This window comes from Fringilla coelebs (assembly GCF_963513975.1).
Source record: "Fringilla coelebs genome assembly, chromosome: 11".
NCBI lineage: Eukaryota > Metazoa > Chordata > Aves > Passeriformes > Fringillidae > Fringilla > Fringilla coelebs.
This window is the reverse complement of record NC_140037.1, coordinates 8,265,386-8,286,718: the sequence shown is the minus strand read 5'-3', so window position 1 is coordinate 8,286,718 and position 21,333 is coordinate 8,265,386. Positions and strand designations below refer to the sequence as shown.

At 55.0% G+C, this 21,333-nt stretch overlaps 2 protein-coding genes across 3 annotated transcripts; both read right to left on the bottom strand.

The window, feature by feature from the left end:
• Positions 1-475: 475 nt before the first annotated feature.
• On the bottom strand, positions 476-6,080 carry RAB9B (RAB9B, member RAS oncogene family). 2 transcript variants are annotated; one of them, XM_084213234.1, is made up of 3 exons: positions 6,029-6,080; positions 4,462-4,513; positions 476-3,615 (listed from the first exon to the last, which is right to left on the bottom strand). In XM_084213234.1, the coding sequence occupies exon 3, from the start codon at positions 3,579-3,581 to the stop codon at positions 2,976-2,978; it is 606 nt and encodes a 201-aa protein (XP_084069360.1). In that variant the 5' UTR covers positions 3,582-3,615; positions 4,462-4,513; positions 6,029-6,080; the 3' UTR covers positions 476-2,975. The 2 variants fall into 2 exon arrangements, with proteins under 2 accessions (XP_084069360.1, XP_084069361.1); XM_084213235.1 differs by lacking the exon at positions 6,029-6,080 and adding an exon at positions 4,189-4,303 and having other exon boundaries at positions 4,462-4,509.
• A 9,666-nt stretch (positions 6,081-15,746) lies between these two features.
• Positions 15,747-17,213, bottom strand: LOC311157928 (thymosin beta-15A homolog). Its single transcript, XM_084212994.1, has 3 exons — positions 17,106-17,213; positions 16,685-16,789; positions 15,747-16,250 (listed from the first exon to the last, which is right to left on the bottom strand). The coding sequence occupies exons 2-3, from the start codon at positions 16,782-16,784 to the stop codon at positions 16,213-16,215; spliced, it is 138 nt and encodes a 45-aa protein (XP_084069120.1). The 5' UTR covers positions 16,785-16,789; positions 17,106-17,213; the 3' UTR covers positions 15,747-16,212.
• Between the last annotated feature and the right edge of the window lie 4,120 nt (positions 17,214-21,333).

The window sequence follows — 21,333 nt, the reverse complement described above, 5'->3', positions numbered from 1 at the left end:
TGGCTAAAACCCCCTGGAGCCCGAGGAGCCAGTTCCAAGATGACAGGAAGAATTCACAGGATAGTACCGGACTTGCTGCTGAGAGCCCAGACTGAGAATTTAAGATGTAGTGACAGAAGGAAGCCATGTGGAATATTGTTGTTCTGAAACTGTTTTCTGAGTCTCTTGAAAAGACAAAACTGGTCTCTGGATTCAGCTGTTGAGTTCTGATCCTTCAGCTCCTGGTCCAGGTAGGTACATGAAGGAATATCCCTCTGAGCCCTTAGTGACTTCTCTCTGCCAGATGCTGTAACTAACCAGTCCTCAGAAGAACAAAAACTGATTTCAACACTGATAAACAAAGAAGGCAGCCACTTCCCAAACTCACTTGAATACATCCATGTTTTATTTGTTTAAATAAAGGTAGAATCATGGTTTTACAACTCCAGCTCTGTAGCAATAGCAACAACCGCAGCAGCACGAGGGGACAGAGGAAGAGATGGCTGTTGGCACTGAACTGCAACAGAGTTCAAAATCTTGGCTCCTTTGGGAATTGTGCGTTTCATTTAAAATAAATTAAACAACTGAAATATATTATACTCTACCTTTTTTTTTAAAAAACACGTAAGCCTAATATAATAGGAGGGCTTTAATATAAAAAGTCAGTGATCCAATGTCAGAAAAAAAAGGTGCTGTGTAACACATGCACAACGAGGCTCTTGAGCTTTAGCTACCAGCATTGACACACACAGGGTGCTGCAAACAGCTCCACATGTGCCTCCTGCGCTGTGGCTGAATCTCTGCCCTCTTCCACAGGAGGTGCCAGTCCTCACACAGACCCCAGAAGATCCATGGGAGAGCGGCAGTTTCACCTGCAGAGAGCTCCCTCAGCAGCCCCCCTGCCAGGGGGCCAGCACACAGGGACCTGAGTCTGTTCTCACCCTGAGCCCCTGCGCCAGCTCCAGGGAATGAGCCTGTTCAGGGATGGAAACTGGAACCAGAGGTCACAGAGCCTGGGACCTTGAAGGAAATATCAAGCAGTGCTAATGAAGAAAAATCCAGAAGCCTCAGGAGGTCAGACACAGTTAAATAAACAGTAACAATAACATCCTGTAAAAATCTCTTTCACCTCCAGAGGCAGAACCTTCTCCTTCAGGGAGCTGCCTGAATAGCATTCACTCCCCATGAATACAACTGTTCAGGCCTGTTTAAAAATTAGATCCCCCTAAAGCATTAATACTCCAGTCCCTTCCACACACTGTTGCCCTGCAGACAAGGGCAATATCTCTCTGGGTTACCCCAGAAGAAATGGGGGAAAATGCTCATGTTCTGCATGCTCGGAGACTGTGCCTGGATGGGGACAAGCTGCCAGCACCGGGCAGGGACTGCCCTGCTCTAAAGCACAGCTTAAGGGAGGGTTGCTTGATTTGAGCTATAAAATTTACCATCCAGCAGCTGATCACAGTGGGAATCACCCGGCAGCCAGTGGATACGTGCTCGGGGCAGGCTCCTACGTGCCTGTGGGCAGCCACAGCTTTAGCCAACTGCTTGCAAGGGAGGTTGCAGGGCACGAGGTTTGAATGGCAAAGACAGCAGCCAGCAAGCTCATCTCTGCTACACAGCCAGCCTGGGACTAACACCTAGCAGAGGGCAGGAGATGGGAGCAAAGCCTGTCATCCCTTCCAGAAGGCTCCTTGGGCCCCCTATGCCCATTTTTCAGCCACCTTGAACAGAGAAAGCAGTGCACCTTTCTCCCCACTGGACTGAACACAGCAGTCAGTTAGAAGACACTTGACCAGTCTGTCACAGGAATTACAGATAAAACATCCTGGATTTCCTATGAGGGATCAGGGGCCAGGCCAATAGCATGGGCTAACTGTGCCTGCAGCCCTGTGCCTGACACAACAGGTGAATGGTTCCATGCTGCAGCATTCACAGGGAATATCCAAGCTGGAGCAACTGAAGGCGTGGCTGTGCCAGCTAATGAGGCACAGTGGTCACTGGTGTCACACAGAGAGTGGGTTTAACAGCTGACCACGCATGAGGCCCCAGCCACCTGCACACCTAGGAGACAGCCCACCCACCGGCCATCTGGTCTGCTAGAGCACATCACCTGAACACAGTGATTACTTGTGACAGAAACCAGCTGAAGTGTCACACTCCAGATCTCCTGAGTAACCCTTTGACATGACCCAGTGAGCATCCACATCAGTGTTTTATACCCAAGGCTTCAAGGCTGAGCTTCCACAAGGGACAAGGAAACACGTATTAAACAACAGGCAGACAGTCTCTCCAGAAAATAACACTCACACAAGACAAAGTTAGAGGTGAGGAAAAACAGACCAGAAATAGGCAGCTATGAAGAAACAATACTGTCACATTCAAACACAGGCCCATCTCTCCTTCACATGTTGCTTCAAGTCAGAGCTCTAACAATTCTCATCACAATTCAGCCTCAGGACACAATGCACTTATCCCAAATAACAGACACACATCCCAGCCACTCCAGTATTTGGCTTTCTCACAGTCACATGGGCCAGAGCCTTTATGACAGGTTTTGTTCAGTATGTTAAGTGGGATTTCCTTTGGCAGTATGGTCATGAGTAGGTCTAATACCTTTTTTTTAATTTCAGGACTAAAATACTTCAGTGTCTAGGATGCTCTCAGCTTTGCTCTGCAGGCAGTTCTTGGTAGAGAACAAATCCCTATTGTCTTTAGGGAATTTAAAGGACTTTAACTCAGCCCTTTAAACCTGCTAAAACAGGCAGAGATGGAAGCAAGACTATGCTCACATGCTCTGTTAACAGCTCCCTCCTGCAGATACATGCTCTGTGCCTGAAAACTCCAGGCAGGATTCAGATGGCGAGGCTGCAGCTCCCCAGTGAGCAAACCACCTCTTGTCCTTGTGGCCACTCTCCTCAGAGTGGCCCAGGGCTGCCCAGGTGTGTTTGATCCAGCTGCCAGCTCGAGTGCTGCTCCCAAAGCAGCAGCCACTCTCAGCAACAGGACGAGCCCGATTTGGAGCTGGAGTTCAGGTCAATGGTGTGGCCCAGCATGCAGTGCTCCAGCTGCTCCTCCACTGCCAGCACCTGTCGCACAGCTTCCTCAAAGGCCACTGTTACATTGGTGTCATCCTTGGCACTAGTCTCCAGGTACGGATAGTTACCATTTTCCATGCACCAGGCCCGGGCCTCCTCTGTGCTCACCTGTCTCTCCAGTTTGTCTATCTTGTTGCCCAGGACTACAAATGGGAAATGTTCAGGGTCCTTCACATCAGCATAATAGATAAACTCCTTCTGCCAGTTACTGAGGTTCTCAAAGCTCTGCCGGTCATCCACGCTGAAGGTGAGCAGGCAGCAGTCTGCTCCCCGGTAAAAGGGCGTCCGCAGGCTCTTGAACCTCTCTTGTCCCGCAGTGTCCCAAATCTGGAGGGTCACAAATCGCCCGTCCACCTCCAGGTCCCGGTTCAAGAACTCTACCCCAATGGTGTGGAATGCCTGCGAGTCAAACTTGTTGGTAACGTAGCGATTCATGAGGGAGCTCTTCCCAACTCCACCATCTCCAAGGAGAATGACCTTTAGGAGCAAGGACTTGCCACTCATTGCAGCAGGACGGAGAGCAGGGTAGCAAGGCAATCTGCAGGGTTCAGAAATAGTACAAAACAGCCATTTGACTTCTGGGTTCTGCAGAACAACAGAATATGGTATTTCCATCTCCACTTCTGAAGTTTTGTATCTATGAGGTGATGTCTCTTTTTAGAGAGATCTTATCTCCTAATCTCTCTTATTAGAGAGTTTAGAGCTGGGAACTAGACAAACTTTCAGGCACTCAAGTCCTCCATCAGGTCCAAAATGGATGCAGCACATGACCTCTTTAAGTGCAAGGTAAAAACAAGTGTTGAGAGTTTAGTATCAATTACGGCACTTTTGGTGAAAACTCTGTATCAGAAAGCTTGTCCAGTTTTTCCAAACACATCATCACTACTTGAAACATCTCTCCAGGCCTGCATCTTGTGAGGCTATCACAGAAACAGCAAAATCACCACAGGTGGCCATCACCAGGCCTTCCTTTCCACTGTACCATCACCAGCTAAACAATTTCTCCTCTCTGACTTGCTCTACTGGAAGGATGTAATAGATGTGCAGGTCAAATATCAACACAAGTAATTTGTCAAGCCAGTTCTTAATCACCCTGAGGATGCTGACTCACCTTGCCAGTGCAGCTGCGCGTGATCTCCGTGGCTCGGAAGGGGTTTCCCAGGCACAGGGAGCAGCTGCTCTTTGCTGGCAGCGCCTGTCACAGCCCACAGTTTGCTCGGGCTCAGCTGCAGGTTCACATTGCAACAACCCAGACACCACAGGTTCCTTAGTCAGCACCCTCAAGGCCAAGTGCCAATGCATTCTCCCCCTCCCAGGGACACTCTGCAGGCTACGGTAAAGGCCTGACACGGAATAAGAGGTTTGTTGGGCTGTTGTACTGTACCTGCTCTGTCTCCAGGACTGTCCAGGAACACCTTCCTCCAGTGTATCAGTCACTAAAAAACAAACATCAGTCATCAAGGTTACCAGGGCTGCCCTTGTTGTTCTTCAGTTTGTGATGCTGACTGAGGATGGAAGTACAACAGCAGAGCCCTAGGAACCTGCACGTGCAGTACTGATGGCTGGAGTAAAACAGCAAGAACAAAGCACTGAGCAGTTTCCCTTGCCCTGAGTGAAATGGAACACAGCCCATTTCTGGCCAGGCAGGACAGAGCCAGTACAAGGTGCATGCTGAACCCCAGGTAAGAACAGAACAAACTCTGAAGGAGCTCGGACATGAGAGCACAGGCTGTGCAACCTGTGTCTCCCTTCAATCCAGGGGATTATAATAACTGTGATCTGCTTGTCCTGCCTACTCACACACCCTGGAATCTGATTTGAGGATTAAACACACACCGGAATCTACTAACCAGGAAAGTGAGCCAGCTGGGAACAGCCTGGGATGAAAAGACAAGGAGCTTGCTTGCACCTGCTACCAGCATTCCTGGGAAGGGCGTGAATGAGTAGTGCTGCTTAGTGATGACATCTCCAACCCACTGAAGCAGGAGTGTGTGGCACTGCTCAGATCAGCACTCCTACTGCTTCCAGGCCAAACCCTTCTTTCTGCCTTGACCTCGGGGGGCCCTGATCAACCTTGATTCTGCTCTTTTTGCAGCCCTTTCAAACAGTGCTTACCACAAAGCCAAAAGCAGAAACTTCTGCTTTAAGTGAGTTTCTTCACTTTCTGCACAAAAGGCTTACAAATTTCACTTCCCTGCACAGAAACACCTCAAACCAAGCCTAGCTGAGCTAACCTGATGGGCTATTTGAAGAGCAGTGTGTGACCCAATATTTCTAAAGCAAAGACCAAAATGCAAATGTCAGAAGAGACAAACAGGAACTGCAGCACAGGTCCCCATGGTCCATGGCTTAGGGGAAATCCTGCCCCGTGAGCAGGTGAGCTGCTCAATACCCTTGTTCCTTTCCAAACCTTCCCGAGGGATGTTTAAGACAGTCACTGCCACCAAAGCCCCTCCTGGCACAGGCCATCAGCCCCGAGCAGAAATGCTCTGTTAGCAAGTGATTCTTTTTAAAAATGACGAATAGGTTATGTCGGGCTGCTCCAGAGCCAGCAGGAGTCAGCAGCAGGGCTCAGGTCAGCACGCTGCCGGCAGCCGTGACACAGCCTTGACATCGCTGGTCCCGTCGCGAGCTATTCCGGGTGCTGAACCCCACTGCAGCAGGGCCGACCCGCTCTCGCAGGGCGCCAGCACCTGTGTGCAGGTACCTACAGCGGGGCGGGCACGCCGGGTCCGACTCCCCCCTGCTCCCCAGGCCCCGGCTCGGCGGAGGCGAGACCCTCCGGCGTGTCCCATCCCGCCCCACGGGAGCGGCCGGGGAGGAGCCCGCAGCCGAGGAGCGGCACCCGCGAGGGGCCCCCTCGGCACGGGCCGGGGTAAAGGGGCGGTTCTCCAGCCCCCCCCTCTCCGCAGGTGCCCAGGCCGGGGCGGCGGTGCCGGGCCCGCCCTTACCTCACCCTCACAGCCCTCCGGCCGCCGCCGCCGCCCGGCCCGCGGGGCGCAGGTGCCGCTCAGCCCCGCGCCTGCGCCGCGCACGCGCCTCCCGCCGGCCGGCAGGGCCCGCCCTCGGCCGGCAACCCCCGCCCCGCAGCCCCGCACGGTGCCGCGGTTATTCCCCTCACGGCTCCGCGTGTACGCTCCTCTGCCTGCTCAGCCCCCTCGCGGCTTCGCATGTCCACTCTGTGCCTCATCAGCCTCCTCAGGGCCCCGCATGTTCCCCTTGTGCCTCCTCACTCCCCCTCACATTCCCCCTGTCACTCCCCTCACGGCCCCGCCTGTCATCCCTGTGCCTCTTCAGCCTCCTCACAGTCCCCTCGTCACTCTTCACAGTCTCACCTGTGCCCCCTCGCTGCCTCCCCTGTCCCTCCTCGAGCTCCTGTGCTCTCAGTGTCCCCTCAGCACTCCCCATCACTCCCCTCCACAGTTCCTGCATGTCCTCCATGTCCCTGCGTGGCCGGCAGCCCCGCACTGCTCGCCCCCGGCACTCTCCTCACAGTCCCCTCTGTCACTCTCCTCACAGTCCCCTCTGTCACTCTTCTCACAGTCCCCGCATGTCCCCTGCCCCCCGCAGCCCTCTTAATACCAGTCCCCGTCACTCCTCGATCTCCTGTCTCCTCACAGTCCCACATGTCGCCCCGCAGCCCCTCACCGCCCTTCCCTGTCACTCCCCTCACAGTCCCGCCTGTGCCCCCTCATGCCTGCTCCTGTCACTCCTCTCATAGTCCCCCCGTACCCACTTTGTCACTTCAGTGACAGCTGCCCGAAAGAGCAAGCTCCCCCACCCTCATGATCACCCACGGGACCAGGAGCGAGAATATCTTTAAGGAGGTTTCCAGGGAAGAACAGCTAATACAAACATTACATTGAAGGGGAAAATTGTGGCCTGCCTCACATAGATAGTGAGAGCAGAGGGAGAGGGAAACCAGACCCGCAGGTGGCTGCAGAGGGGTTTTGGGGAGCAGCAGCCACTTGTCTGTTCCCCTGTGGCTAGCATCATCAACTCTTCCTAATAGTGCCTGGTGCTCACTGAGATATACCTTTGAAACTTGGGGACACATCTCACTGGGGCTCCAACATGCCTCGGACACCTTCTCCAGGGGGGAAGAGCAGGGACCTCTGGTATGGACATCCAGGGCTTTTGGCCATCTGGATCCTGCATCAGCTCCCAGGGCTGAGTGGGTGCCACAAAAGGGCATCAATTCCCTTCTCCCCCCAGGAAAGCATGAGATGGGAGGAGGATTTAAATTAAGCCAGGGATTATATTAATACTGGCCTCAGTGATCTGTCAGAAGAGATGGGGAACAAGGAAAGCCTAGCGGGGTGAGGAGGGGGAGGGCAGCACAAGGGCCCAAGGTCGAGGCTGTTGGCAGTAGGGGACCAGAGCAGTCTGGGGAAAATGTGGGAGCTCCAGGGGTGTGCATGTGGGGCACCACTGTACACAGCAGCTCCAGGGCAGAAGTGCAGGATGCTCTGGTACCAGTGACAGATGCAGCCTGCATCACTCACTGGGAGACCCCCCAAACCTGTCCAGATCCCCATGCCAGCTCTGTCAGGACCATGCATTGGTGGAGTGAGCCTCTGAGCATGGCACACTTGCCCCTGCCAAGTTCCCTTTGCCTGGCAGCCATTCAATCCTATTATTTGCCAGTATTTATTGATCAGGGATCTGATTTAGCATGTAAGGGGTGAGTCCTGATTCTGAACAAGAAAGAGCCACCATGGCAGATCCTGCCAAGGCAGCAGAGGCATGGTGCTCTGCTGCAGCACTGTGCCATGCTCTGCCTTCCTGCACCACCCCTGTCAGGCCTGGCAGACGCCTAATCCTCAGGGGATGCTGCCTGCAGGGTTTATGGAGGGCAGCACATCCCTGCAGCTCAGCCAAAGATGCCACATGGCCAGTGACCTCAGCTGACCATGCTCATGCTCAAGGGGCCCCTGTGTACCTCCAGGGTAATCTGTGGGTGCTGGCAGCTGGTGGAGTCACTTGCCTACCTGAGCAGAGATGTGCCTGGTCTGATTTGGCTCCCAGTGGCTGTCTGACTTGACTCCCAGTCTGGTTGTCTTGCTGAGCTGGATAACAACCTGTTTGGCATCTGTGGTGGACATCAGTTACCCACCAAGCTGCTCTAGCACTCCCTCTCTCAGCAGATAGGGCAGGGAGAAAGTAAGATGGAAAAGAACTTGTGTGTCAAGATAAAGGCAGATTAATAAAGCAAAAGCTGCATGCAGAAGCTAAGGAAAGCAAAGGATTTATTCTCTACTTCACATCAGCCAGTAATATCCAGTTGCTTTTGGGGAGGTAGGGCTTAAGCACTCATAGTGGTTACTCTGAAAGACAGTTGCCTTCTTGTGTCTCTACAGCAATTCTATTGGCAGCTTTCTTGAGATTTCCTCCTCTTAACAGCTCTTTTGCCTCTCATATCTCATACATGCGTTATCTGCTTAAAGCTGGGTTCACCATCCCACTGCTTGTTGTCCTCCCCTGCTCAGGCAAGAAGAAACCAAGTACAGCACATGCATCTGGGGTTCATTCTCCCTCTGAGCAGGGCAGGAGGGGACTGACTTCTTGGGGTGCCCCTGACAGCCAAGCACTGGCTTATAGGCACGAGGAGGTAGAGATAATTCATCAAAGTTCTGAAGCCAATAAGGTGTTTTCTTCAAAGCTGTTGTTTTCATACCTGGGCAATACATTGCTGCCAAGCTGCCAGAATGACACTGGGGCACTCTGAATCATCTTCCTTCACACAGCTTGTGTGCACTGAACACCCTCTGCATCTCTGGAGACATCATCATTGCCTAGATCACTGTAGATGACCTCCAGCATTACTTAATTCTCTCAGGTGCTGGATGCCTTCGCTTGTGCTGGTCCAATTTTCCTGACTAGTTCACAAGATCTTCCCTGGATAGATATCTTGCCCTCACACTTGAGAGGACCTACCTGCAGAGACTGTAAATTGCTGCCACAAACCCCCAGCTGTTAATTAGTAGTTTTAAACAGCCCATGTAAGGGTGAGCAGGGACCTCTTGAGCCTGCCCAACAAAGCCACCCACATAAGTCCTGGGTAAGGAGAGGGAGATGTATTCCCTGATCCTCTCCACAAGGCAGCTCCCCCAGCAGAGCAAGGCCATCAGTGCCAGGGCAAAGCACAGAGCCATGGTTTGTACTAACATGTTCCCAAAGCCCAGCAAAGTGAAGAGATAAGAAATGCAGCCAACAAACTCTGTGACCCAACAGGAGCTGCCTACTTAGTAACTACTATGGCTAAAGCACACTTAGCACGAGTTAAGGAATGGGCTTATCTGGATATGACCTTGAGCTGGTGGGAGCCCGCTGAGAGCAGCACTGCCCTGGCGCCATGGCCAGGATGGGACCTTACCTGTGGGTCCTGAGCACCAGGGAATTTATCTGGAGATGGGGACATGGCCCAGGAGACATGTGCTGGGTGAGCAGTACCAGGGGGTTGCACTGGGGCAGGGACTCTGCAGGGCGCAGGGCTCCTTCAGCATGAGAGGTTTTACTCCCCTGGCTCAGCTGCATCCCTGCCCAGAAAGTCTGCAGCACATGTGTGGCTGCTTGGCTCTCACTGCCAGCTCTGGGAGTTAGGGCTAACAACGGGAAGCTGGTGCCAAGGTGAGGAGCCCTGATCCAGCTTCGACCCCCTGCCAGCCTGTGGTCACACAATGCTGCCAGCTCATGCCTCCATTAATTCATCACACGTCCCATGCTGCAGCTGGGGCTTGGGCCTCTGCTTTTGTTCCAGCCCCGGTGCACGGCTCTGCAGCTGCTTCTCCAAGTCATGTACCCGGCAGCAGGTCCAGCCTGTGGCATCTGCTCTGAAACAATTTCCAGCACAGGAACCGCCTGAGCAGTCCTGCCACCCCTAGACTTGGCCACCCCCATCTGCCCTGAGCCTACAGCTCTGAGCAAGTTGTCAGGTACCCCATCATCCATTTATGTCTCCAGGAAGGAGCTCCATAGGTGGAGCAAAGCTGGGGAAGATGTATCATTCACTGCCTCTACCCTACACAGTTCAACCTACCCTAAAAAAGTGACCTGTCTTGTTTTTGTGAGCTGGTCTGAAGCAGCAGGGAGGGGGACATGCCTGGGCTGCAGAGCTGCCTCAGACACAACACTGCAGGCAGGGGCTTGTCCCAGCTTCTGTGCAACCACAGGCCTGGCACTGGCTGAGCCACGCACCACTGCCCTCACCTCCCCGCCCATCCCCTGCTCTTCCCAAGAACCCTTGGCTGGTTTTTAGGGACATGTTAGATGACAAGGTGGCAGAGCAGGTATCACCACAGGAGGCAGCACCAGACATAGTTCTACCCTGATGTAGGTGCGCAGACAGGATGGGCCTTTGGCAAACAGCACAAGGCATCTGTTGCAACACGCATATCTACTGCCCATGGCTCCGGAGCTGGTTCCTGGAAAACCACAGAGGAGTCTGCCAGGCTGGGCAGGGGGGACTTCAGCCTGTGCTGCCACAGACTCTGCTCTGGGACCCACAGGAAAGGCACACAGCAGCAGGGGCAGAGGGGGGACAGGGGGCGCATGGTATCCTGGCTGTCACTTGGCAAGGAAGGTGCCTGGACAGGGGGATGGAGAGAAGCTGCTCCTGCTGCAGCTCTGGAGGTGCCTCTGCCCTGCCTGGAGGTGATTCTGGGGTGAGTAGCAAAGGATCATATTCCCAAGTTGACCATCAGTTTCTACCCTGCACCCCACCCACTGTGCTGAGCTCGTACCTGCACCATGCTGTGCCCAGCCTGGCCCCAGGTTCCCCGTGGGCAGCAGGAGATTCCCATGCAGATTCATCCAGGCAGGTTTGGGGATGTGATGCCACAGGATGCCACCAGCACTGTGTGCCTGTGGGGCACACAGGCTTGGGCAGAGGACAGTGATCTCTGCCCTGGCCAGACAGTGAGGTGACATTTCCTTACCCACTGTGGAAAGGCTTTGATTCTGTTTTTCCACCCCTCACATCATGATGGTGCATGAGCAGTCTCAGGCACCCCGGCAAACTCCTGCCAGCTGTGCCATGACTTGGGCATTGGGTGCATCCCTGCTGCCATCACTGCCGTGGGTTTGAGCCCCCACCTTGTTTCCCCCTCCACTTTCTGGGATGTCATGCCCCAGCTGTTGCCTGTGGAGAGGAATAAATCATGGGGAGGGGGATATGCATTGGGAACAGGGGAACAAAATGGCTTTTCATGCCATAATCGTTTGTAATAAAACACCAGAGGCAAGAAAGATGATAAACAATGTCTCCTGTGTGAGCCAGCTGCTTCCTAAAATAAAGCGCTCCTCTGCTCCGTCAGCTGCCCCGGCTCGGGCGCAAGTGCGGGCGCGGCCGCAGACACCGGAGCCGCGTTCCCGCAGGAGCACATGCTGCCGCAGCCCCGGCACGGCCCCTCCGGCCCGCGGGAATCTGCAGAATGCAGCCGGGGGGGGCCAGAAGCGAGCACTGAGCTCCGGCCGCTGTCAGGAGCCGGCTGGGAGCCCCCGAAGGGCTCGGCATCCCCGGCGCCAGCAGCGCGCTCGTCGCCCGGCCGAGGCACGCAGCCCGGCTGCTCCCACCTGCGCCTCGGGCCGCCCACAGCCCCGGCAAATGCGGGCAGTGCAGGGGCGCTCCGTGCGTGACTTCCCGGCTTTGTCTAGAGCCAGGGGCTGGCAGGAGCCTGGTCCTGAGCAGGAAGCTTTGCATGCTCCCCATTTGTCACCACTCATGCTGAGTCCTCCTTGGCAGGGGATGAGTAAGCTCCTGCTGGTAAACCTGACCTCCGGGGCATTATTTCAAGAGCAGCAATAACTTTTGCACTGCCGGGGAAGGTGTTGGGTTGTGCTGAGTGTGTGCAGCCCACAGGCCAGTTTCCCAGCACAGGTGTCCAAGGGTTTCTGGCACCCTGTGTGGGTGCCTTTGTGGGTGCAAAGGGACAGTGGCTTTCCCTCCCAATGGCCATGGGAGTTCTTCAGCACAGTGCTCCTCCCCACCACAGGATGGGGACAGCTTGTCTGTCCATCCTTCCTATGTCACCAAGTGGCCCCATCACACGCTACTCTTGCTCACCGTGGTAACCGAGTATCAACACCTTTGCCAAAGGGCTCTGGTCTCTAGCCCACACAATGCTTTCATTTCCCTACTACTGCTCCTTCTCTCCTGCCTTCCTCTTTTACAGCCACGTGCTTTCCTCTTTAACTATCCCCATGTACAGATCCTCCCCAAGCAGTGCCAGCAGAGGTTTCCCCTGGCAGCTCAAGCTTGCTGCCCCTTGTTCTCCTCTCAGCCTCAGCCACCATGGGGAACTTTGAGCTCTGTGCTTGGCAATGTGTCTGTGCAGGCAGCAGAGACCTGGCAGGAAAAGGCCAACCCAAGTGACACAGAGGTGGTGACATTTTTTTCCCAGGGAGGCAGGGAACAGGGAGGTGGGAGGTGGGGGGCAGGATCCACCCATTGGGGAGCTGCAGCATTCACCTGTCTGTGCAGCCTCAGCTTCACCTTGTCCTGTTTGCTCTGGAGCCAAACACATACCTTAAAGGAGGTTTGCTTGGACCATCTGCAGTTCAGGTTAAGGTTGGCAATTTCCTGTCATCCAGGAGCTGCCTTAGGCCTTGATCACTGACTGATCTTGGCTCTCACCACTTTCTGCTGCAGTTCTGGGAGCTGCCAGATGGCGAGTGACAAAGGGAAAACCTTGGCTGCCAGAGTGCAAGAGCCTCCCTTGCCCTGGGTGAGTTGCGCCACAAAGCAGTGTGGTGCTGTGGGACATCAGGAAGGTGCCACAGACTGGCAGGGCACCGTGGGGCACAGGGCAGCCCAGTCCAGGGCAATGCACAGACTGACTCAGGCACCTCCTGCCAGAGATGGGGTTATGATCCTCCATGTGTGTGTTGGGCCAAATCCTCTCCTGTCTGAGTCAGAGAGGATGGAGCAGTGGCAGGGACAGACACCCATCCCAGCCACAAGCCCTGATCTGAATTCACCTCATGCTGCTGGTCACCAGGTATTTGCCCAAATTCCTCCTGATGGTGACTCAGCCTTCTCCTCCCTCCGCTGCAGTGAGGCCACAGCTTACCATCTCATTGAGCATGGGAGGAAACCACCCCAAAGCAGCAGGATGGGCCCTGGATGGGAGAGAGGCATGGATTATATTCTCCTGGCATTGCCAAGAGGGGCTGACATGAGGAACTCACCTGGTGCCTAGCAAGGGAAGGGTCACAGAGCCCTGCCAGGAAGGCCCAGCTCCTGGGATGGCATCCTCTGTGCGTGGGTACCTGCTGGGGCAGTCCATGCTGCTCAAGCCACCACATTTCTCAGGGTCATCAGTCTAGGGGACATCAGTCTGGCAGGTGTCCTGGCCTCCCACACCATGGCAACTGTAGGCCCATGCATGCCAGGGTGAAAAGGTGAAGGTCTGGGATAGGGATGGAAAGTGCTGGTAAAAAAGGCTGTTCTGTAATGGTTCTCCTCTTACTGGCTCACACTCTGCTGGCAACAGGGACATTTTGGACACTGGTTAGCAAAATAGGTAACGCTTTACCTTCAGTCTTGAGGACAGGGCATTTAGGCACTGTGTTCTGGTACTTCCTGTACACCATTCTGGCAGGGATGTGGTTGAGAAAAGTGCCTGGACTGCCCTCACTTTAGGTGAACACAGGACATTGGTCATAAGACACACACAGATGTGTTTGCTGGGGAGCTGCTCTGAGCTCCAGCTGATGTCCCTGGGTCCAGGCTGGAACTACCAGCCCCTGGGGTGACTTCCTTGGGGCACAGACCTGGCTGTGCCAGCACTTAACCCCATGTCTAAATCTGTATTGCTCCATGCTGGGGTAGGCTGCAATGAAAAAGCAACCCAAACCCAGATGCATCAACACCTTTATGGCTCCCCAGGACACATGGGGGTGCCATGGCCTGCTTCCACAGACTCAGGGTCAATGCTGGAGCACCGCCAGCTTCTGGCACCAACCACCCTGCCATATGGAGAAACCCACAGCCCTGGCCCTGGCTGGCAAAACAGGACTCTGTAGGACTGGGGTGCCCAGCACCCCTGGCAGGCTCTGTTGCCTGTGTGCACAGCACAGGGTGAGGGGGAAGTTATTGTAAGCACAGCAGTGCAAGGGAGGGGACACTCCTGCTGTGGCCTTGCAGACATCCATGTGACTCAGGGAGAGATAAGTACCCTGGTGCTTTTCCATGCCCACAGAGGGGCCCGTTGCAGCATGTCACAGGGAGAGGCACCAGGGCGGTGTCAGCAGCAGCCAAGGTGCTCTGGGCAGCTACCAAGACCTCCCTATCCCCAAAAGCAGAACTGAGGAGGAGAGATCAGCCCTGCCACTTTGTGTTTCCGTCCCAAAAGCTTCACTTGGTTCAGCTCAGCCTCTGGCTCTCAGGAATGGGGAAAGGGTTCAGGCTGGCTTTACCTGCCTGCCTCTGCTCCATAAGAAAAACCACTCCTGAGCAGGGACACGCTGTCACCCTGACAAACCACCCTGGCTGTTGGCACTGGGAAAACATTCCCATGTCCAGGATAGGCTTCTGTCCCAGGGACACCAGGGTGCCGAAGCCTTCCCAGCACTCAGCCCAACAGAGCAGCAGCCCCAGCTGGGCCTCTGCATTGCTGGCCTCTGCCCTCACCTCATGGAAAACCCCACACACTGCCCCGACAGTGCACAAACACCAAACTCTTACCTGCAGCTCTTTCAATTCTGCTTTTTAAGGGGTGGAGGCAGTGGCAACCGCACAGGCAGTGTTATTTGCAGTCCTTGGCAGGCAGTGTGGGTGGAGGCACCAGGCAGATAGGCACCGTGTCCAGACAGGCACAACAGCCCCGTGTTTGTCCCCAGCTGACCAGGCTCAGTAGGAACACTGACCAAAGCTGTCAGCTGGCAAGTTTTGGCTAGTCTGCCTCCACCTCCTCTATAAGTGGGTTGGTGTGTTCAGTGACCCTGCAGGCCAGGTTGAGGTGAGGAAGTCCTGGCAGTAGCCAGGAAGCCTCAGCATAAACCTGGAGGCACTGTCAGAGCTCACCCACACTGTGCTAGCAGCCAACTGCAGGACCCAGGGATCTCCACCCCTGCAAGGCAAGGCTGGGATCAGCCCAGAGAGTACCCAAGGGATTTACTGCATTCAAACCCATCCTTACAGGGCTGCAAAAATCTTCAGTCAAGGGTAGGGGTGGAGGTTGGCTCAAGGGGAACAGAAGGGCAGTGCCCTGCAGTGATGGGAGTACTGTGCTCCAAGAACTGGGTGGGCAGAGCTGGTCTGGCCACCACACCAGCAGGACCCAGGCCAGCACCTCCGGCCACGCTGACAAGGCACCAGCCCAGCTCCACAAGGCTTTAGGCAGGGAACACCAAGTTTTCCAAGGCAGAAGGCTCAGCCCTCACATGGGCAGCAAGACCCAGGTTAGCCTCTGCTTTCAGATGCACCAAGAAACCACAATGGTGGTGGAGCAGAGTGGCCATGATCATGCCAGCAATGCTCCCAGTTCCCCCAGGAACTGATCCCCAAACATTGAGCTGGATTCACCCTGCAGGGAACCATCCCACATTGCCCTCTGAGCAACGCTGAACAACCACCACTGCTGCAGCACCAGGCACACCTCCCCACCCTCCACAGGGCAAGCCAAGCTACAGCCAGAACCTTTGTCAGGGAAGAAGCCACGAGCCATAGGCAGATCATTACAATTTTTTATTTTATAATAAACTTCTCATTTTTCCCCCAAGGAAGACAAAAAAACTGTGAGTGAGGCTACAGAACACTGTCAGTGAAGAATATGCAAAACAGACCCAGGCTGGAGGTGAGGCCAGAAAGGTTCCCCACTCCAACAGGCAGAAGGGGTCCATGCTCAGAAACCTCCACAGCCCTTGCTCATCTCCACACTGCATCAGAGCAAGATCAGTGCTGTCACAGGAGGCAGCTGAAGCAGCAGAGATGGCATCAGGTCAGGCTACTGATGGACTGAGAGGACCACGCTTTGTCCCCCCACCTGCCAAAGCTGCCAGCAAAGTGGGACAGTGTGTTAGGTGATACAGCTGTTTTCTAGACATGTACGTGATGTAAATTTAAAAAAACCCACATGATTCATTTCAAAGCAAAATAATTGAGTAGTCGCTCTTCCTGCCAGGCAATCTCTCTCTAGGAAGACTTCACACATTCCTTCTCCTGCTCAATGGCTGCAAGAGAATAGAGGCTCATTAGTCTCTAGTGCATTTTTTTTTGTGGAAGCACGAACTGGAGAAGGTTTCAGAGCATTCACTCAGGCCCTGGTGGCCAGTTTTGTGGTTTGATCCCAAGCGGGGTGGTTGAACAGTCAAGTAAGAAGATGACAAACCACACGTGCGCGTGGCAGCACGTCGAGCACCTGTCTGCGTCTGTCCGCGGGAAAGTGATGCCCTGAGGGATCAGTTTGGCACCACAGCCCTCCCCGAGTGCCCGTGCCCGCTGCCCCGGGCTGCACACACCTCTGCCCGTGGCTTTCCCCGGACCAGAGCCCTGCCGCCCCAAACCGCCCCTCTCCCCCGGCTGCCTCGGCGGTGAGAGCGGCCCCCGAGGGCACTGCCCCGCCGGTCGTGCCTCCCGCCCCGCCAGCCCCCGGCCCCGCACTCACTCTCCTTGGAGGGCAGCGTGTTCTTCTCCTCCGTGTTGGTTTTCTTCAGCTTCTTCTTATCGAATTTCTCCACCTCCGAGAGGTCTGGTTTGTCGCACATTTTGCCTGCGAGACCCCCGCCGCAGTCAGCCGAGGATGGGGATGGGAAGACAAAGGCGGCCCCGGCCCCCCCCGGCCCCTGCCGCGGACAATAGCGCAGGGCGGGGCGCGCCGCCGCCCCGGGCACCGCGCCGCTCGCCGGGCCCGGGCAGCCGAGCGGGGCGGCCCTCGGAGCCCGCACACGACGGGGAGCCCTCCCCGCAGCAGGCAGCCATGCCCTCCCGGGACCCGCCGCGCCCGAAGCCCCCGCCCCGGGGCGCCTGGGCGAGTCCCTGCTCGCAGCAGCGCTGCGCGGGGCCCCCCTCCGCGGCCCGGCCCGTACCTGCGGCGCTGTACGGCGCGGTGTGCGGTGGATGCGATGTGTGCTTGGTGCCGGTACCGACCCCGATCCCGCTCCCTCCGCGTCCAGGTGAGTCTGGAGCGCGCGCCGCGCGGGGCGGAGCCTTTTATACCCCGGCCGCCGCCCAGCCCGCGCGCCCATTGGCTGCCCGCCCGCCGGGAAGCGCGTGGCCCGCCAGGGGGCGGCCGTTCCCGCCGTGCCGCGCGACGGGGGCGCGAGCGGACCGAGCGTGAGGGGCCTGAGGGACACGGGCAGGGAGGCGACAGCGAGAGAGGGAGAGTCCGGATGAGGGCTCACCGGGGACACGGGTCACACAGCCCTCACAACACACACGGACAGGCGCCACGCAGCCCCCCGCTCGCGCGGACACAGCTCCTGCTGCCCCACACACGGGCATGGTTCCCACTGCACACGCACCTGGGTGCCAGGTGAGGGGCAGCAGGCTGGTCCCTGTGTGACCAGATGGCTCCAAAGCCACTGTCCCAGCCTCAAACATCCTCACCAGAAGCAGCTGCCCCACAGCAAGGGAGGCAGCTGTGTGTCCAGGGATGCTCCCACTGCTGAAACAGAACTTGAATAAAGCAAGCTTTGGGCTAAAGCCAGCACCCTATTCTCACACCTGTGAGAGGTGCTTGGCCGCTGCCCAGCTCACATCTACACTGCCTCTGGCCACAGCACTTCTTGGGGAGGTCTGGTCACTAAAGAAGCAGCATGGGTGGATAAGAAGCTGACCACACTCACAGGCTCTTGCTTGGCAGCAGCAAGCCTGGGGAGCAGCCCAAACTGCGCAGATGGAATGGTGTGCAAGTGGAAGGAACACCTTTGTGGTAAAAAGCCAAGGGGTAGTGCAGGCAGGCAACCTATCTGATCCCAGCAGGAAGGACAGTGGCAGTCTGGGGGGCACTTGCAGGCTGGCTGCAAGGATAGAGAGTGGTAGAGGGCCAGCAGGGTTCTGCAGGTGCTGAAGGGAATGAGGGGAAGGCGAGGAGGCAAAAGAAAAAGCATCCTGACTGCAGATGAGGCTTGCCAAAACCCTTCTGCAGAGATCCTGGTGCCATGGCGAACAGGAACCCGTTACTGAGCACCAAGGGGTAGCAGCTGTGCTGCAGCAGCTCTCACCTCCACCTCCTCCTGGCCTGCCAACCTCTGGGTTTTGCTCAGGGCTTATTGGAGATTTTGCAGAGAAAATCCCCAGCAATCCGGAGGGAACACTTGCTTTGTGTTCTTTAGCAAGACGACTGCCTTCTTGGCAGGAGGGACTGGTGCTATCCAGCGACAGCAGGTCACGGCCGGAGGTGGCCCTTTGCCGCAAACCCCGAGGCACCTTCTCACTCCTGCCAGAATATGGGCTCTGAATTCAAGAAGCACCAAGAGCTGGCAAATGCTGAAAAGGCAAAGGCCAAGATCTAAGGCCAGGTTGCTCCTCCAAGAGGAGTCTGGATGAGAAGCAGCCTCCCCTTTCTGTGCTGGGGGGAGGGAAGGAGAGGCTGCAGGCACAGCTCCAGGCCAGGCTGCTCCAAAGCAGCTCTGATTTGGTGGTGCGGCCCCAGGCAGGGCCAGGTTTGGAGCTGCAATCCCAGGCAGGGCTGCCTTCATGAGCATCCTTCAAACCCACCCTGAGAGCCTGCATCACACAGCCCAGCCCCAGTGAGAAAATGCTCATCTCTCCTGCACAGCCAGCGAGAAGCAAAACATCCATTCAGTTTCAAAATGAACACAGGAAATCCATTTTACCTTCATGCAAATAGTCAGACAAGTGTTTTACCATGTGTTTACTCTCTGGTTGTGCTCACCTTCCCCTCAGCTTCCCTCTTTGCTTGCCTGTTCTCCACATGCTTCTCCTTTGTGGATGCTGCAGTCTGACGTAGCTTTTGTCCCTGGCAGGCAGCGAGTGCAAAAGAACCTGAACCCCACCCTGCCTATGCACAGCCCCTCGCCAGCACCAGCTGCACCCAAAAACCTGCTCACCATCCCCCCAGCCCCTCAGCAGATCAGCTGCACCTGCCACTGGCAAGGCACAGCCCCTGGGCAATGTGTTACATCTCCTGATGCTGCAGCACTTTGGAACCCCGGGTCTTTGTCTGGGCACAAAGCCACCACGGTGGCCACGCAGGCAGGGGAAGGGGAGCTCCCCCTTCCTCAAGCCACACAGGCACCACCACACTCGTACAAACCACGGCCAGAGCAGCTTTAAAGCCAAGCCTGTGCACTGCCAGCAGGGGAGAGGTGGGGCTGCTGCTGGGGAGCTGCTAAAACCCATCTTGCACAAAGAACAAGAAAGGAGCTTATATCCCAGCAAGAGCTTTTCCCCGACAAATTAGCAAAGCCTCCCATAACAGCACAACCAGCTTCTTTCTTACGTCTTTTGGCATTTCTGCTTTCAATAATTTATAACAAAAGAACTGAGACATCAACAGATAGGGAGAAAGCAAAAACAGCCCTGACCTGAAATAGCACAGACTGACTGCCAGCCATTTTAGATGGGTTTTAAATCTCGCACAGAACAAGGCTGCCAGGCTGATACGGCCTCCCTGAGAGCCATTTCCAGGAATGCCTTATTCTCCTGTACAGGAAGGAGGCAGGGAGTTTTCTCTGATCAGAGGTTTTTTTCAGCGTCCTGACCCATCTGCCTGCAGGGCACCACCATGACAGCTGCCAGGCTGAGCCACTCCACAGGGTGACAGCACTTTCTCCCATTTTCACCCCAGCCTCCTGCCACAACCCTTCACATCCATCAAGGCAGGAGCAGAACACTGGGGCTGTTGTGTCTTACAGAAGGGCTCATTCCTCCTGTGGATATTGTTGCAGTTCACAAAAGGGCTTGCTGATTTTCCCCTTGCCCAACAGCAGCAAGACAAGATGGTGCTTTCTTTAGATCACAGAAAGACCAGCTCCAGGAGACCTCCTTACATCAGTAAGGCAAGAGGCACCAGCAAATGATTCTGAGGTGTCTCATTGTGCTTATGACATCCTGCTACCTGCAAGGCACACCTGGCAAACTCAGTTCCCCCCCCCCCCCACCATGCATTAGTTTCACATACCCCAGCAGGTTGGTGAGGCTCATACAGGACTAATGATTGATGTGTACCTTGTTGTGGTGAATTAACAGCAGGCAGCAGACAGCAGACAGGCATGAGATGGCTACCAGCACCAATACCAGCATCCTCACACCAGGAGCCACACTCGGGCTGTGCCTGTGGCAGAGGGAGCTGCTGGAGCCCTATCCTGCTCCTCCACACCTCCAACTGCAGGAGCACAGCAAATGAGTCAGTTGAGATTTTCTCCTGGGAAATAACTTGTTTTGTACAGTAGTAACTCAGGCAGCTGTGATGAAAGCCTAAGACATGCCACAGCTCACCTTGAGACTTGGGGGAAGTCTCCATCCCTTCTGATCTGAAGGCTTCAGAGCAGTGTAATTTTACACAGGTATGAGAACACTCCCAATGAGCTATCTCTCATCCTTTGTAAGAGCTACAATGTCATACAGCATATTAAGTCTGGTTTTATTACAGTAACTAAGAAAACATTATATACTCACTAATAGCAATGGTCTCCTGTACAGAAATGGCTGTAAAGCTCTGTTCTGTTTTTTTATCAAAGGTGAAAGTGAAATCTGCTACATAATCCTGATAAGACCCACAGCACCCACCCTGCTATTTGGGGGAAAACTCAATTTTTTTCACTTATTCACTGGCCAGTACTGCAAGACATTTTAATAGATGTATGACAGTTGTGATCCTCAGCAAATGTTTGTCTGAGGCCATGGTTCAGTCTAGGCCTGGAGGTCTATTTGTAATGGCAAGGACCTTTCTCTAGACCTGCCATCTCATCCTTCTGACTTCATACTTTCCCATCTGCAACAGACAATGAGAAAGGATCAGGGTTTAGTCAGAACAAGTGCTCCTCAGGACATAATCCTACTGTGTCTCTGATCATCAGCTTTGTGCGAGACACTTACAAATTCTTCATTTGTACTTGTTAAAATATTCAAGCTTCCCCTACCTGAACATGATGTGAATGAATCTGCTCAGATCCATAATTGAACAGTACTAGAGAAGCTGCACTACCACCTCTAACAATTAAGTCCAGGACATCAAACATGGACAAAAGGAATTACTCAGTGCTTGGTCCCATGCTTTTCCTTCCATGCAATATGAGCAGAGCCAAGCTGAACCTCACAGCTGGCCACATGCACAAGGGTTAAACCAGA

Bases quoted from the DNA above. Each gene is read 5' to 3' on its own strand.
- RAB9B (XM_084213234.1), bottom strand. From the start codon at position 3,581: ATGAGTGGCAAGTCCTTGCTCCTAAAGGTCATTCTCCTTGGAGATGGT.
- LOC311157928 (XM_084212994.1), bottom strand. From the start codon at position 16,784: ATGTGCGACAAACCAGACCTCTCGGAGGTGGAGAAATTCGATAAGAAG. The intron at 16,251-16,684 runs GTGAGTGCGGGG...ATTCTCTTGCAG, and splicing joins CACGCTGCCCTCCAAGGAGA to CCATTGAGCAGGAGAAGGAA.